Raw genomic sequence first — 14818 nt, forward strand, 5'->3', positions numbered from 1 at the left:
AGGGTTCTGGGATCAAGCCCTGCGTCGGGCTCCCTGCTCTGCGGGAAGCCTGCTTCTCTCTCTCCCACTCCCCCTGCTTGTGTTCCCTCTCTCCCTATGTCTCTCTCTGTCAAATAAATAAATAAATAAAATCTTAAAAAAAAAAATTTCTAATATGGGTTTGAAATACAAATACCTGAACAGTCTGTGGCATTCCTATCGTGAATGCCATTTCTGACACAGATTGTTGCAAATCTTTTTTTTTTAAATAAAGATTTTATTTTAAGTAATCTCTATATCCAACATAGGGCTGGAGCTTACAACCCCGAGATCAAGAGTCACATGCTCTACTCACTGAACCAGCCAGGCGCCCCTATTGTAGATCTTTAAGTCAACAGAATAAAATACCTAGCTAATGAGACATTCCTCAGTTAGCTTGGTATTAGAATGATCATTGGGTAAATTTCACTATACTGGGTCTATGGAAACCTTAAACAGAGAAGATGTAGTACCTATAATATTTTGTGTCTTTATAAAATTATTTCCAAAAGATTTTGAAATAAAATAGTTGAAGTAAAGATATAATTTTTCATTAGCTCACAATGAAAAACAAAAGTTAAGTAGTAGAGGAAGAGAATGGGACATTTGTATAGCACTTAACTTCACCTTTTATAACTTAGCAATGGTAGATGATTTAGATCTCTGCACTCGATGTTCTTCATCTTGGGAATGTGAATAATGATGCTTTGTAGAGCAATTAGTGTTACATGTTTTCATAGATGTTACCTCATTTTGAATTTGTACATATCTGTACATATCCAGGATATCTCTCTTACAAATGAGAAAATTAATGTTTGAAAATAGTTACACACTAGAAGTGGGTAAGCCAAGTCCTGATTGCAACTATAATTATCTGTCCACTGACCCTTTCTTCCAAAGTCAATGAGTCTTATTTCTTCTGTCAGAATCACTTCTGTGGAAATCAAAATGGCTGAAAAACATAAATAGCTTAAATGAAAGTAATTGCATCTCCCTTAGTTGTTTTTTAAATCTAGTCAGAAGTAAATCAGGGCAAGGCACTGCTGGTCACCAAGTGGATATCAAGATGAATAAGAGAGGTCCTTGCCTCAGAAGAACTTGTAATTCTGTGTTGATTACATGTGTAAAGGGATAACAATAGCAATCCTCTAAAATAAAATCGCAAGAAGGATACTGTGATACAACACAGAAAGTGTTAAATGCTAACTGGGAAAATCAGGAATGGTTCTCAATGAAGATATAGCAATAGCTCCAAATGTATTGGAAAAGGGCATTTCGGATAGAGGCATGAACAAAGGCACAGACACTTGGAAGTATTCCATCTTCAGACAATGGGGACTAAACGTGTTATGTGAGAATGCGAAGCATGGGCAAGGGGAAAGGAAGCTTAGCAGGTAGATGGGAAAGGATCAAGTGTCATTACAGGGAACCTAGAATTTAAGCTGTAGAAAAAGGGGAGTCCTCAAAAGTTCCAAAGAGGGGTGCCTGGTGGCTCAGATGGTTAAGCGTCTTCCTTAGGCTCCAGTCGTGATCCCACGGTCCTGGGATCGAGTTCCACATTGGGCTCCCTGCTCAATGAGGAGCCTGCTTCTCCCTCTCCCTCTGCCCCTTCTTGTGCTCTCTCTCTCTCTCTGTCAAATAAATAAATAAAATCTTTAAAAAAAAAAAAAAACAAAGAGGCACCTGGGTGGCTCAGTCGTTAAGCATCTGCCTTCGGCTCAGGTCATGGTCCCAGGGTTCTGGGATCGAGCCCCACATCGAGTCCCACATCAGGCTCCCTGCTCGGCGGGAAGCCTGCTTCTCCCTCTCCCACTCCCCCTGCTTGTGTTCCCTCTGTCACTGTGTCTCTCTCTGTCAAATAAATAAATAAAATCTTTAAAAAGCAAACACACCAAAAAACACAAAAGTTCCAAAGGAATGGTCTGATCATATTACTGATCCAGAAAACTCTTTAGCAAATATACAGTATGCACATGGCATTGGGGTAGACACAAATTTCCACATTCCTGCGGCGGGTGGCAAGCTGAGCAGTTTAGTCAAATATCAAAGTCAGTGTCCAATGAGTTTGAGGAATTTCATTGAGAGGGTTTATGTACCAAAAATAAAGTTGCTTTAGATGGCCATTGAAATTCTATTTCTAGTTTTAAAGTTCCAAGATTCATTAAATCAAAAAATTGTAAGAATTTACTTGAGATTAAAGTCATGAGTTCCCCTTCTTTGGGAAAGAAAAGACAAGATATACATATCTTTTTATATACATAGAAAATCTGTATATACACATATTATGATCTTTAGTAAAAGCCTATTGTGTCTCATAAGTTCAGGAACAACAGTTTTTAGCATCATTATTTGATAGACAAACATGTATCATGTAGGTGATGCTGCTTTCTTGTACTGGCTTGCTGTTAGCCAATTCACTGTTACTTGTTTTACCCAGTAGTATGAAAAGTCCCTTATGGATAGATAATTCACCCTTGTGAGCACATAAGCCTCAACATTAGAATAAAGCTATGTTTTTTATTTGAGAGGGAGAGAGAGCACAGGCGGGGAGGGGAGGGAGAGGGAGAGAGCATTTCAAGCAGACTCCATCCTAAGCCTGGAGCCTGATTCGAGGATCCATTTCATGACCCAGAGATCACGACCTGAGTGGAAAACTAAGAGTCAGATCCTTAACTGATTGTGCCACCCAGGTGCCCCTAAAGCTATGGTTTTAATTAAATACAAATTGAACTGAGTAAATTTAGTCACATTCCTATCATATCATATCTGGATATAGCATATCAATAATGCTCCTTTACAAGAAGAGTTTCAAAGTGGATAATGGATTTCCTCCTAATTACAGCTTAGTTCTTTTGTCCTGATTTTCACCTGTGAATGTTGAGGGTTTGCTTTTTTTTCCCTAAACGTTCACAACAGTATTTGTATGTCCAAAACACCTGAGCCATCCTGGCGGATCGGATAATGTTTACACAGACAGAGCTCTGATGTACAATACTTAATACTTTGCCTAATTATCTGGAAAGATTCAAGTTTGGTGAGGAACTCAGAAAGATGTGACATAAGCCCCAATATTTTTTCTTCCCTATAGGTCTTGAAACAGTTGCCTCCAATCCCGGGATGCCTGTGAAGTGCCTAACGTCTAATCTCCTGCAGTCCAGGAGAAGGCTGGCTACATCCAGTGCCAGCAGCCAGTCCCACACCTTCATATCCAGTGCGGAGTCTGAGTGCCACAGCAGCCCCCGATGGGAGAAGGACTGCCAGGTTAGAGTGGCATTTATCCCAACCCCAGCCTCTTTCCTATGCACATTAACGGTGGAGACACTTTATACCTTTCCATGTACATTCTATAAGGAAATGAAACTGTTACATGAATGGCAGTCAAGGTAGTTTTCATTTCCATGTATAATCTGTCAAATTATTTTTAAATATTTCATTTCTCATTCAAATGCAGAATTATTCATGATTAATATATAATGAGCTTACAGAAAAATGATAGTAAATATTTGGTTCAGGGCATCTAGATGGGCTTTTTTATTTATTTATTTATTTTTAAAGATTTTATTTATTTATTTGACAGAGAGAGACAGCGAGAGAGGGAACACAAGCAGGGGGAGTGGGAGAGGGAGAAGCAGGGTCCCCACGGAGCGGGGAGCCAGATGCGGGGCTCGATCCCAGGACCCTGGGATCGTGACCTGAGCCAAAGGCAGACGCTTAACAACTGAGCCACCCAGGCGCCCCAAGTTTTAAATTATAACAAAGTTTCCTTCATAGACTGCAGATAAAATAATGTTAGATTAGAATAATGGCAATATGCAAAAAGTAAACCTTCTGTTTGAGTAAATAATTTGGATTGTATTTACTCCTTATTCTCAGTAATATGATTTTCTTCATTGTTGGATATTTGTGTTCTAGAAGTAAAGTCAGATTATTTTTTAGTGAAGTCATTGTTTCTTGATCTTTTTTCCTTCTCTTATAGGCTGCTCTACAGGTAATACATGCTACAGGATAAACAGATTTCCTTTCCTAATAACTTGTTTCACCTCTTTGCTGTTCAAGAAGGCATATTGTATAATATTTCAAACCACACACAGCTTTACCTTCTCCCTACCACTTCTGTATCCGTGGGGAATGCAATGATTGGATTATAGTAGTGCTTCTCAAGTTAGGATCAGAGGAGTGACGATGGACAACAAGGGAACCCTGATAAACCCTGTGCTAATCCCTGGATGATCTGTGCCTGCAGATCTATGAGTTGTAATTTAGGGATTTTTGTTATTGTTGTTCATGACTAAGCACTCCTTATTATTACTAAGTAAGTTAATAAAGTCTGATTTTTACATACCAAAAATAAGCAGTATTTGAGTTTATTGAAGACACACTCTTACTGAGTAATCTTGTAAAAATCCGGATTACCATACACCAATGTATGATACTCTGTATAAAGTTCTGATCACACAAAAGCACCTGCAGATAGTTAGAATTCAAACAGATTTTAAGGAAAGTGGTTTGTTATCAATGCCTCATCATTTCATCTTGACAGTGGATTTTAATTCCTGTTATTTTGGGGTTTTAATTATAAATCATGATTAGTTTAGCTTTATCTTTATCAGCTTGGTTTTATTATACGTGTACGAAGTGATACCTGTTTACATTAACAAAATTTTTGTCTATAATTTTCCATTAACTGTATTTTAAGTCCTGTGCATTTTGTAATTCAAAACAGAATCGTCTATACCTGTATTGCAAAGAAAATATCTATATAATATAGCGTTACCCTCGACTTTGCCTGAAAATGTTGCTTATTAATTTGTCCTAGCTAAAGAACATGTATTAAATATGTATTATAGAGGGGCGCCTGGGTGGCTCAGTCGTTAAGCATCTGCCTTCGGCTCAGGTCATGATCCCAGGGTCCTAGGATCGAGCCCCACATTGGGCTCTCTGCTCCGTGGGAAGCCTGCTTCTCCCTCTCCCACGCCCCCTGCTTGTGTTCCCTCTCTCGCTGTGTCTCTCTCAAATAAATAAATAAAATCTTAAAAAAAAAAAAGAAAACATGTATTATAGAATATCAAATACACATTATACAAATACATATTAAATTATGAAAAGACATATTAAAGAATAGTTTATTTGAATTTTAGACCAGTGTTTCACTCAAAATATATATAAAAACATGCTTTAATTGTTTATATTGCTCTTTAATTCTCTGTTATCATTGCTCTTTTGTTCCAATGGAAAGTGGGAATAGGTAGCGTAGTAGTTTATGGAGTCATTTATCCCACCTAAGTCAAGAGAGGTTTTAAAAGGTTCAAGAATCTCAGTTTTATATAACTAAAAAAGTGTTTTTTCCTCCCTCTCAGGAAAGTGATGATGCACTGGGCTCTACAGTGATGAGTTGGAATATAATAGAAAAGCCTTCATGTACAAAATCTACTGATTCCATTGAAACCAAAGATTTCAATAAAAAGGATCTTGAGTTAGTGCTTTCTCCCATTCATAACAGCAGTACCATTCCTGAGACTGGAAGCTCTTGTGTAAACCTGGCTAAAAAATGCTTCCCCGGGGAAGTTTCTTGGGAAGCAAAAGAACTGGATATAAATAATATTCATGTGGCCACTGACACAGCACAGTCTGGTTTTCACCAGTCAGAGGAGTGGACTGTGGATTCTGGTGATAGGACTGAAGAGCACCTCGGAAAAAGAGGTTTTAAAAGAAATTTTGAGTTAGTTGACTCTAGTCCTTGGCAGAACATCATACAGAATAAAAAAAACTGTATAGAGCAGAAGTCTAGAAATGAAATGAGCGATGGTTATATAAATCAAAGGACAGGCTTAACAACTGAAGTCCAAGACCTGAAGCTATCTGTATGTGGTCAGCAAAGTGACTGTGCTGATAAGGAGAACATGGTCAATTCTTTCATTGATAAACCACACACCCCAGAAAAATCACCTACCCCGATGATAGCAAAAAACCTTCTGTGTGAACTGGATGAGGATTGTGACAAGAATAACAAGAAGGACCTCCTAAGTTCTAGTTTTCGATGTTCCGACGATGAGAGAGCTTCTAAAAGTATTTGTATAGACTCCGATTCATCTTTTCCCGGAATTTCTATCATGGAAAGTTCATTAGAAAGGCAGTCCTTAGATCCAGATAAAAGCATCAAAGAATCCTCTTTTGAAGAATCAAACATTGAAGACCTACTTACCGTATCACCCAGCTGGCAGGAAAATACCTTGCCGAAAGGTGATGAGAATCCTGCTGTCCAAGGCAGTAGCCAAAAAATGTTAGCTCCGTCTTCGGAGGTGTTGAAAACATTAACCTTATCTAAAAGAAATGCTGTAGCTTTTCGAAGTTTTAACAGTCCTATCAATGCGTCCAAAAACTCAGAACCATCCGAAATGAGCATTACCTCTTTAGATGGAATGGATATTTCCTGTGTTTATAGTGGTTCATATCCCATGGCTATAACCCCTAATCAAAAAGGAACATCCTATATGCCATATCAGGTATGTTCTCACTTTTTGACACTTTGTCGTTAGATTTTATAGCCATAAACTATGAGGGCCAGATACTTGCCTCTCACCTAGACTGAGATTTTCTGTTCTGCTGGTTGGGAATCTATAGATTGTTGGAGGTTTTGATACCAAAAGGTAAACCTGGTAGCAATTTATTATTATTAACTATAGCACTTCTTCATTTGCTTCTAGCCTTTCACATATTTTCTTTTCTTTTTTTAAGATTTTATTTATTTGAGAGAGCGCATGCATGCACGAGCAGCGGGGAGGGGCAGAGGGAGTGGGAGGAGCAGACTCCCCACTGAGCAGAGAGCCCAATGCTGGGCTCGATCCCAGGACCCCAGGATCATGACCTGAGCCAAAGGCAGCCACTTAACCAACTGAGCCACCCAGGCGCCCCTAGACTTTCACATATTTTCAATCACATGTTTACATATTTACAGTCACATATTTTCACTTGACGACAGCAACTCTAAGATACAATATTAAAGTTCACTCTCTCTGACTCCCTTTTAAGGACCTTCCTAGATTATCTCTTTTCTTTATAGAAAATAGTTGGAAAATATATATTTCAAATCTTATGTTATTTTTATTTTCAAAACCTTTATCTTAACAAACCCAAAGTTTCATTTTTTTTTTCTTTTTTTGGAGACATGACATAAAATTGAAAGTACAAACTCTGAATTAGGGTCACAAGACTTGGAGTTTTCTATTCAGAACTTACTGAGTGACTTAGAAGTCTGTTTTCCTCAGAGCCTCAGCTTCTTACCTCTCTTAGAATATGCTGACACCTCTCCCACTGGTCTCACAGAGTCCTTGTAAGACCACAAAGTATCTTTAAAACTTACATACCAATTAGCACAAAAAGTTATTTATATTTTGTTCCAGCTGATGTGTTGTCCCAATAATTCAATCATTTGTCAGCCACAACATCCCTCAGTGACCATTCTTAAGTTTGTATTAATCCATTCTACCAAGAAAGAAATTTTTCTTGCGGATTTCTTCATTCTTTCTTGCATATCTCGATCTTATTGAAATAATTGGTCTTATCTAAGCTATTTAATTTCACCAGATATCAGGACTGTTCAAAATTATAGTTGGTGGCTCAGTTGGTTGGGCAACTGCCTTCGGCTCAGGTCATGATCCCGGAGTCCCTGGATCGAGTCCCGCATCGGGCTCCCTGCTCGGCAGGGAGTCTGCTTCTCCCTCTGACCCTCCCCCCTCTCATGTGCTCTCTCTCTCATTCTCTCTCTCTCAAATAAATAAATAAATAAATAAAATCTTTTAAAAAAAAATTATAGTTGGTAATGAGTCCATTTTCAAAACTGATCAAGGATTTGAGTATGTCTTGTATGCCCAGCAGCCTAGCTTTGCTTTTGTTTTAGCATTTCTGTTCACTGTAAAAGGAATGAAGATATGGGGCGCCTGGGTGGCTCAGTTGGTTAGGTAGGTGTCTGCCTTCGGCTCAGGTCATGATCCCAGGGTCCTGGGATCGAGCCCCACATCAGGCTCCCTGTTCAGCGGGGAACCTGCTTCTCCCTCTGCCCCTCCCCCTGCTTGTGCTGGCTCTCTCCCTCTCTGTCAAATAAATAAATAAAATCTTGAAAAGAAAGAAATGAAGGTATTTATTATAAACTCTTTTTAAATTAGCAGACCCCAAATCAGGTCAAATCAGGAACTCCATACCGAACTCCAAAGAGAGTGAGGCGAGGGGCAGCCCCCGTGGATGATGGGCGGATTCTTGGGACCCCGGACTACCTCGCACCTGAGCTGTTATTGGGCAGAGCCCATGGTAAGGCTTCCATGTCTTGAGTTTCTGAAGTGTTCTCTAGCACTACATTTTCTTTTGAGGTAAAATTGTTCTAAATTTCTTTGGTATTTGAATTGCCTAGAGTAAGAGAAAAGGAACTCATGTGACACTCTTTTCTTGTAAATATGGCATTTCTTACGGTAAAAGAAGACATGCAGCCATTTGATCTTTGCCTTCCCATTCAGTCTCCGGGACCCAGGCAAGTCCTACCACCCACCCGCTCTGTCATCTTAGTTCAGAAAGTCTCCTCAGGTCTGTTCCAGCTTTGGCTCAGGAATGCAGAGTTGAGCCAAAACTTCTGTTCAGTCTGTAGCAGCGCACTCCTGGTTAGAGCTTGCCCTCAGAAACTTAGAAGACCCTCACCACAAGGGTCAAGCCAGAGAGGAGCCATCTTCGGGATGCAACAGAGGAAGACCAGGGGGACATTTTTACTTAGCGTCTTTTTTCCCCTTCCTCTCTCTGAAGAATTTTCCCTTCCTGCCTTCTGAAATGAACTGTATTGGTTTCCTAGGGCTTCTATAATCAAATGCCACACACTGGATGGTTCCAAACAACAGGAATTTATTGTCTGACAGTTCTGGAAGCTGGAAGTCTGGAATCTAGGCGTGGACAGGACCATGCTCCCTCTGAAAGGTGTAGGGGAACGACCTTGCCCCTTCCAGCTTCTGGTGGTTTGCCTGCAACCCGTGGCTTGCAGGGGCCTCACTCAAACCAGCATGTGGTATTCTCCCTGTCTCCATGGTCACGTGGCTATGTTTTATAAGGACACCAGTCATACTGGATTAGGGGCCCACCCTACTCCAGAGTGACCTCTGCAAGGACCATATTTGCAGATGGCATACTCAGAGGACCTCAGGGTTAAGACTTGAACATGTCTTTTCAGGGAGACATAATTCAGTCCATAATGTGATCACCTTCTTGATCTTGTCAGTTACTTCCCTATTCTTAGGGCTCCTTTGGTAATCAGCTGTCTCATCTTCACCCCCACCCACACACACACATCCCTTCTATTTTTATTTCTATGCTGCCTTTTCTCCTTAGCCTGCAAATAAGCTTCCACCCCTGTCTTTCCCCACCACCCACCTTCTCAAAGGTTGCCTCTTTCCTTTGGCTGATTATTTTTGCTCTGGCAATCTGATTTTTATCCCTACCATTTAACTGACACTTTTTTTTTTTTAATTTCTATTTGTAAGTAATCTCTACACCCAACATGGGGCTCGAACTCACAACCCTGAGATCAAGAGTCGTACACTCTACTGACAGAGCCAGCCAGGTGCCTGTAACTGGCACTTTTTTATTAACAGTCATCAATGATGTCGTTCTTGTCAGATCTACCAGCCTCTTCACAGTCTCCTTCGTCTTACCTCTATTGCTAACTCCTTAGCTCTTCAATATATAAAGATTCTTCATGATCCTGCCGTTTCCCTTTTTTCCCTACCCCTGCTTCCTGTTAATCTCATCTCTCCCATGACTTCAGCAGTCACATCCTTGTCGATGCTTACCAAATATCTGTCTCTAATCCTGACTTTCTCTAGGCAGCATACACATGGCCAAAGTACCTACGCAGCATTGCATTGGGGATTCAAGTGCTGTGTGTCAATACAGGACGTGTCCAGCTTGCTCTTCCTCTGTTCCCTCTCTCAATCCTGCCATCTGCGTGATGACACAGACATTGTCCCTGCATTCAGGCATTTAAATCCAGTCAATTCTGTCCCTGCAGAATTTCTTCTCACCTTTTAATCTCTGCCACTATCTTCTATAAGAACCTCCTCTTTCCCTTTCATTAATTTACTAGCTCTCTTCCTGGGACATCAACTTCATCCTATTGTCTATAATCATTGCCACCACATTTTCCCTCTTAAGACATAAAGTGGTCCGTCATTCTACTTCTCCCCTTAAAAACCACATTGGCACCTTCCTACCTGCAGAATAAAATCCAGATTACTGATCATGGCATCGGAGGCTCTAAGCTCTTATACTAGCCTCGTCTCTCAAGGAATCTCTCTTTCTTTTATAAAGAACAAAAATGTGTTTGGCACACACAGTTTGGAGTCTGGGTAGTCTACAATCGAGGCACTGGCGGACTCAAAGAATCTCATTATAGGTCTTATGTTCCCATTCCACTTCTTAGACACATTATTTTCAGGTTTTCCTTATTTTGCACAAGTATTTTGCCTTAGTTGAAAAAAGCCAGAACCCAATCCTCTTCCAATCAAATTTCTTCTCATCTCATTATCAGTTCAAATGTTACCTCTTTCACAAAGCATCCATTGGCCAACTATGAAGAAGTAGTTGTTCACGTCTCTGTCACTTTTTTTTTTTTTTAAGATTTTATTTATTTATTTGAGAGAGAGAAAGAGCACAAGCAGGGGCAGAAGGAGAGGGAGAAGCAGGCTCCCCACTGAGCAGGGAGCCCGATGCGGGGCTCAATCCCAGGACCCTGGGATCACGACCTGAGCTGAAGGCAGAGGCTTAACCGACTGAGCCACTCAGGCCCCCCCGTCTCTGTCGCTTTATTAGAAACTGTTTAAAGCTTATGTCATTTTACCTTATTATATTTATCTCCACTGCAAAAGCTTAAGAAAATTTCTTAAGACGCGAGTCTAGGTTCCCCTTCTACCTGGCACTCCAGGAGGATTCCTTGGTAGCACTCACTAACACTGTTAATAATCTACAGTGTTGAAACACATTTCGAATTCCCCCTTATTAGTGCTCACTTCGGCAGCACATATACGAATTCCCCCTTATTAGCCAAAGCAACTAAGTTCCTCTGGGCACCTAACTGATTTTTGTACAGTGTCCATGTTGCTAAGTTACAGGTTTGCCAGCTCATTTCCTATAATATATGTTTTCTCTACTTAGGATACAGTATAAAAGTAAGCTTCACATATAAACATTTGCTTTTTAGGATCTTGCCACTATTTTAATGGGACATCTAGTTACCTCAGCTATCTAGTGATTTAAGATTTTCATTTTCTATAAAATATTTGATACACAGTTCTTAAAATAACAAATACAAAGCAATTTTTTTTTTAAAGTAGGCTCCACACCCAGCGTGGAGCCCAGTGCAGGGCTTGAACTCACAATTTTGAGATCAAGACCTGAGCTGAGATCAGGAGTCAGACACTTAACCGACTGAGCCATCCAGGGCCCCAATACAAAGCAATTTATAATTTAAAAAGAAAAATCACTGCTTTATACCTCTTTCCCCAAATCCCAGGCCTCAAGGGCAGTCTCTGTAGCAACTTTGTTTCTTGTATTGACCTCTCTGTTTCTAAACATCATGCTGAGAACAGCTAAGACTTCTCTGAGCCCTCCATGGTCTCCCCCCCTCTACCAATTACTTAGGAACTCTGGCCAGAGTTTCCCATAGCTTCTTGTGCATATTTTTATTTCATTTTTCTTAACATTGTGTCAAAATTATCTGTTTTGTCTTGCCTGGAGTAGGTTGATTTCTCCTTGGAAAAAGCTCTCTTATTTATCTTTGTGTCCCTTGTGTCTGGCATAATATTTAGGATCTAGTTTGGTGAATGCTGTGCGGATGAACTCATGATTTTAATACAATGTACCTAACTACTCTTTTCTTACATGCAGGATTTCTGACTTCTGGTGAGTGAGCTTCTCTATAAAGTAATATGGCAAAGCAAATTAAACTGGTCAAAGTATAACTAGATCACATTGCATAAAAAAGTATTTTCCCTTTCATCTTACTTAGGAAATACAAAATGAACTGTATTCTATCTTCTGAACAGGAGGACATCCAGGGAGAATAGAATGTTCTCTATGAAAACAAATGTAGGCATGTAGCATTTTTAAAATAACTTTTAAATGTGGCAAAGAGTGAAGATACAGCCTTTTTATTGCAACCCAGAAAATAGGCTTAATAAAAAATATTAAAATTAGCACCGACAAAAGAGCTTGAATTTTCCTACCCATTTAATTCCATTATTATTAGAAAACAGAAAGACCTAACAGTATCAGTGTACAAATTACAGATGGGGGTTTCATATTAGAAAACCAATAGTGTGAAACAAGTTTGTTCTATTTCTCTGGCTAATGGTATGTATTATAATTGCTACAATTTATCATCATGTGTGATCTTATTAGACTTTGACTCAAATATATGGGTATGTGTGACATATCCATGGAGAAATCATGTCAGTTTTTGACAGGAGTACATTTTGGCTGAGCTGGGAAAAGGGTTCTAGTTTCTAACCTAAGTAAAATAATGAAGATACATATTTTTTCCTGACTTCTCTCCTACTTTTCTGTTATTTGGTTATACTATCTATTCTTTCTCAGTGCTGCTTAAAAGGTCTACTAACCAAAGTGGTTTGTATGTTTTTTTAATAGTGATTATTATAGAAATAGAAGTCTATAGACTGTTTACATTCTTTGTTCCTTACGGAAGATGGGATTATGTGGCTTGCAATGAAGAGGCACTCTAAATGCATGCGATTATTTTCCTAATGGCAGATTCTACAGTGCTTTCCTACTTGTTTTAAAATGGAATGGTGGCAGTTGCTTAACCACAATAATGAATTTTGTGAAATTGATTTTATAGCAGTTTTTTTATTAGTTTTTTTTATTCACTTGAGAGAGAGCAAGCAAGCGAGAAAGAAAGCACAAGGAGGGGAGAGGGGAAACAGGAGAGGGAGAAACAGAGTCCCTACTGAGCAGGGAGCCTGACATGGGGCTCAATCCCAGGACTCTGGGGTCATGACCTGAGCCAAAAGCAGACATTTAACTGATTGAGCCACCCAGGCGTCCCATGAAATTGATTTTAAAGAGTAATTTTCAAGCACATTTAGTACTAGACTAGAATTCCTATTTTAAATTTATAGTGAAGTTAATCATTTTTGACTAAAATTAACCTTTGCTTCAGAAATATTTTTTCGTAGCACTAACAAAACTATAAACCAGATTATAAGGTCATGTTTAAAATAATTGTTTGAAACATCTTTGTATATAGATGATGCTTCCAGTAAAGATCTTTAGAAATCAGTTTTACGTATTTATTAAGACTTACCTCCTGGGGCTCCTGGATTGCTCAGTCGTTAAGCGTCTGCCTTCAGCTCAGGTCATGATCCCAGCGTTCTGGGATCAAGCCCTGCATCAGGCTCCCTGCTCAGTGGGGAGCCTGCTTCTCCCTCTCCCACTCCCCCTGCTTGTGTTTCCTCTCTCGCTGTGTCTCTCTCTGTCAAATAAATAAATAAAATCTTTAAAAAAAAAAAAAAAAGACTTACCTCCTCAAGCCAGAGTTTAAGTGAATATTTTTTATTAAACTAATTTGTCCTTCTCTGTTTTTAAAAGGAGTAAGAGGACATTAAAACCCTGTAAGGCTTTCCTTTGTTAACCAGGCTGTCCTCCAATTAGTATAAATGTTGCTATTTCATCTCATACCCATGTGAGCAAGTGGAGTACAAAACCATCTAAATGTTATTGTTTCCCTCCCCCATTTGAAATTGACAAGTACTCTATTTTAGAGAGTAATCTGTAGGTTAAATGTATTTCTTCATAGTGTTTTAGGATTTAGAACAAGTAAATATCCAGAATATGAGAGGTTTTTAGTGAGTGACAAAAGAAAGATAGCTTTAACTTTTCTTTGACTAGCTGTGTTAATTGTTAATCTAAACTTCTTGGAGAATAGAAGGAAAATAATTGCCATGTTACTGAAATGAAGATAATCTGGGTTTTTGTACCTTATGGAACTAGAAGAAAGCCTTAGGAAATGAATGCCTTGACTGTGCCCAAATATCCATGTATTAACGTTTTAGTTGATGAAACATTTGCACAAAATGCTTGCAAGTTCAACTACTCCCTTTTAAATTCCAGGTCCTGCAGTAGACTGGTGGGCACTTGGAGTTTGCTTGTTTGAGTTTCTAGCAGGAATTCCTCCTTTCAATGATGAAACACCACAACAAGTATTCCAAAATATTCTGAAAAGAGGTGATTCTTTTTCTATTAAGACAGATGCATTTATCTCTGTGTATTATTTGAACAATGATTAACAAGCTATTTGTATTTGTAGATATCCCTTGGCCTGAAGGTGAAGAAAAGTTATCTGATAATGCTCAAAATGCAGTAGAGATACTTTTAACTATTGATAATGCAAAGAGAGCTGGTATGAAAGGTAAGGTTTTGTGTTAATAAACTCCTAGCTTGATTTGTTTAAGATGAATGGTAATAATGATACTAAGTTCTAGGACAATACTATAGATAATCTGACTGCTAAATTGGTTAAAAATTTCTTCAGTTTATTTTTGCCTGCTAGATATGCATTGATATATTTGTCCTTATTCTGCATTAAAATTCAGTGCATCAGGTTGGGATACTCACTCTCTGAATTTTATTAATCTCAAACAGGTACCTTAAAGCAATCTTACCTTGTCAGTGTCTTGGGTTTTTTCAAAGCCTAATAAAGTTACTCATCAACCAATACAGGAAATTTTTTTTTTTTTATCAAAACTCTCTTCTA

At 39.0% G+C, this 14818-nt stretch overlaps 1 protein-coding gene across 2 annotated transcripts in view; it reads left to right on the forward strand.

The window, feature by feature from the left end:
• MASTL (microtubule associated serine/threonine kinase like) overlaps positions 1-14537 on the forward strand; it is a 35513-nt gene extending 20976 nt beyond the window's left edge. The window contains exons 7-11 of one of the 2 annotated variants that reach the window (XM_035029895.1): positions 3107-3279; positions 5376-6521; positions 8181-8322; positions 14176-14289; positions 14372-14537. In XM_035029895.1, coding sequence (XP_034885786.1) covers positions 3107-3279; positions 5376-6521; positions 8181-8322; positions 14176-14289; positions 14372-14490 — 1694 coding nt within the window. In that variant the 3' untranslated portion in view covers positions 14491-14537. The remainder of the gene's footprint in view (positions 1-3106; positions 3280-5375; positions 6522-8180; positions 8323-14175; positions 14290-14371) is intronic. The other variant, XM_035029897.1, reaches the window with a different exon arrangement.
• The last annotated feature ends 281 nt before the right edge of the window (positions 14538-14818 follow it).

The sequence above is a fragment of the Mirounga leonina genome, unplaced genomic scaffold, assembly GCF_011800145.1.
Source record: "Mirounga leonina isolate KUSES-001 unplaced genomic scaffold, KU_Mleo_1.0 Mir_331, whole genome shotgun sequence".
Taxonomy (NCBI): Eukaryota; Metazoa; Chordata; class Mammalia; order Carnivora; family Phocidae; genus Mirounga; species Mirounga leonina.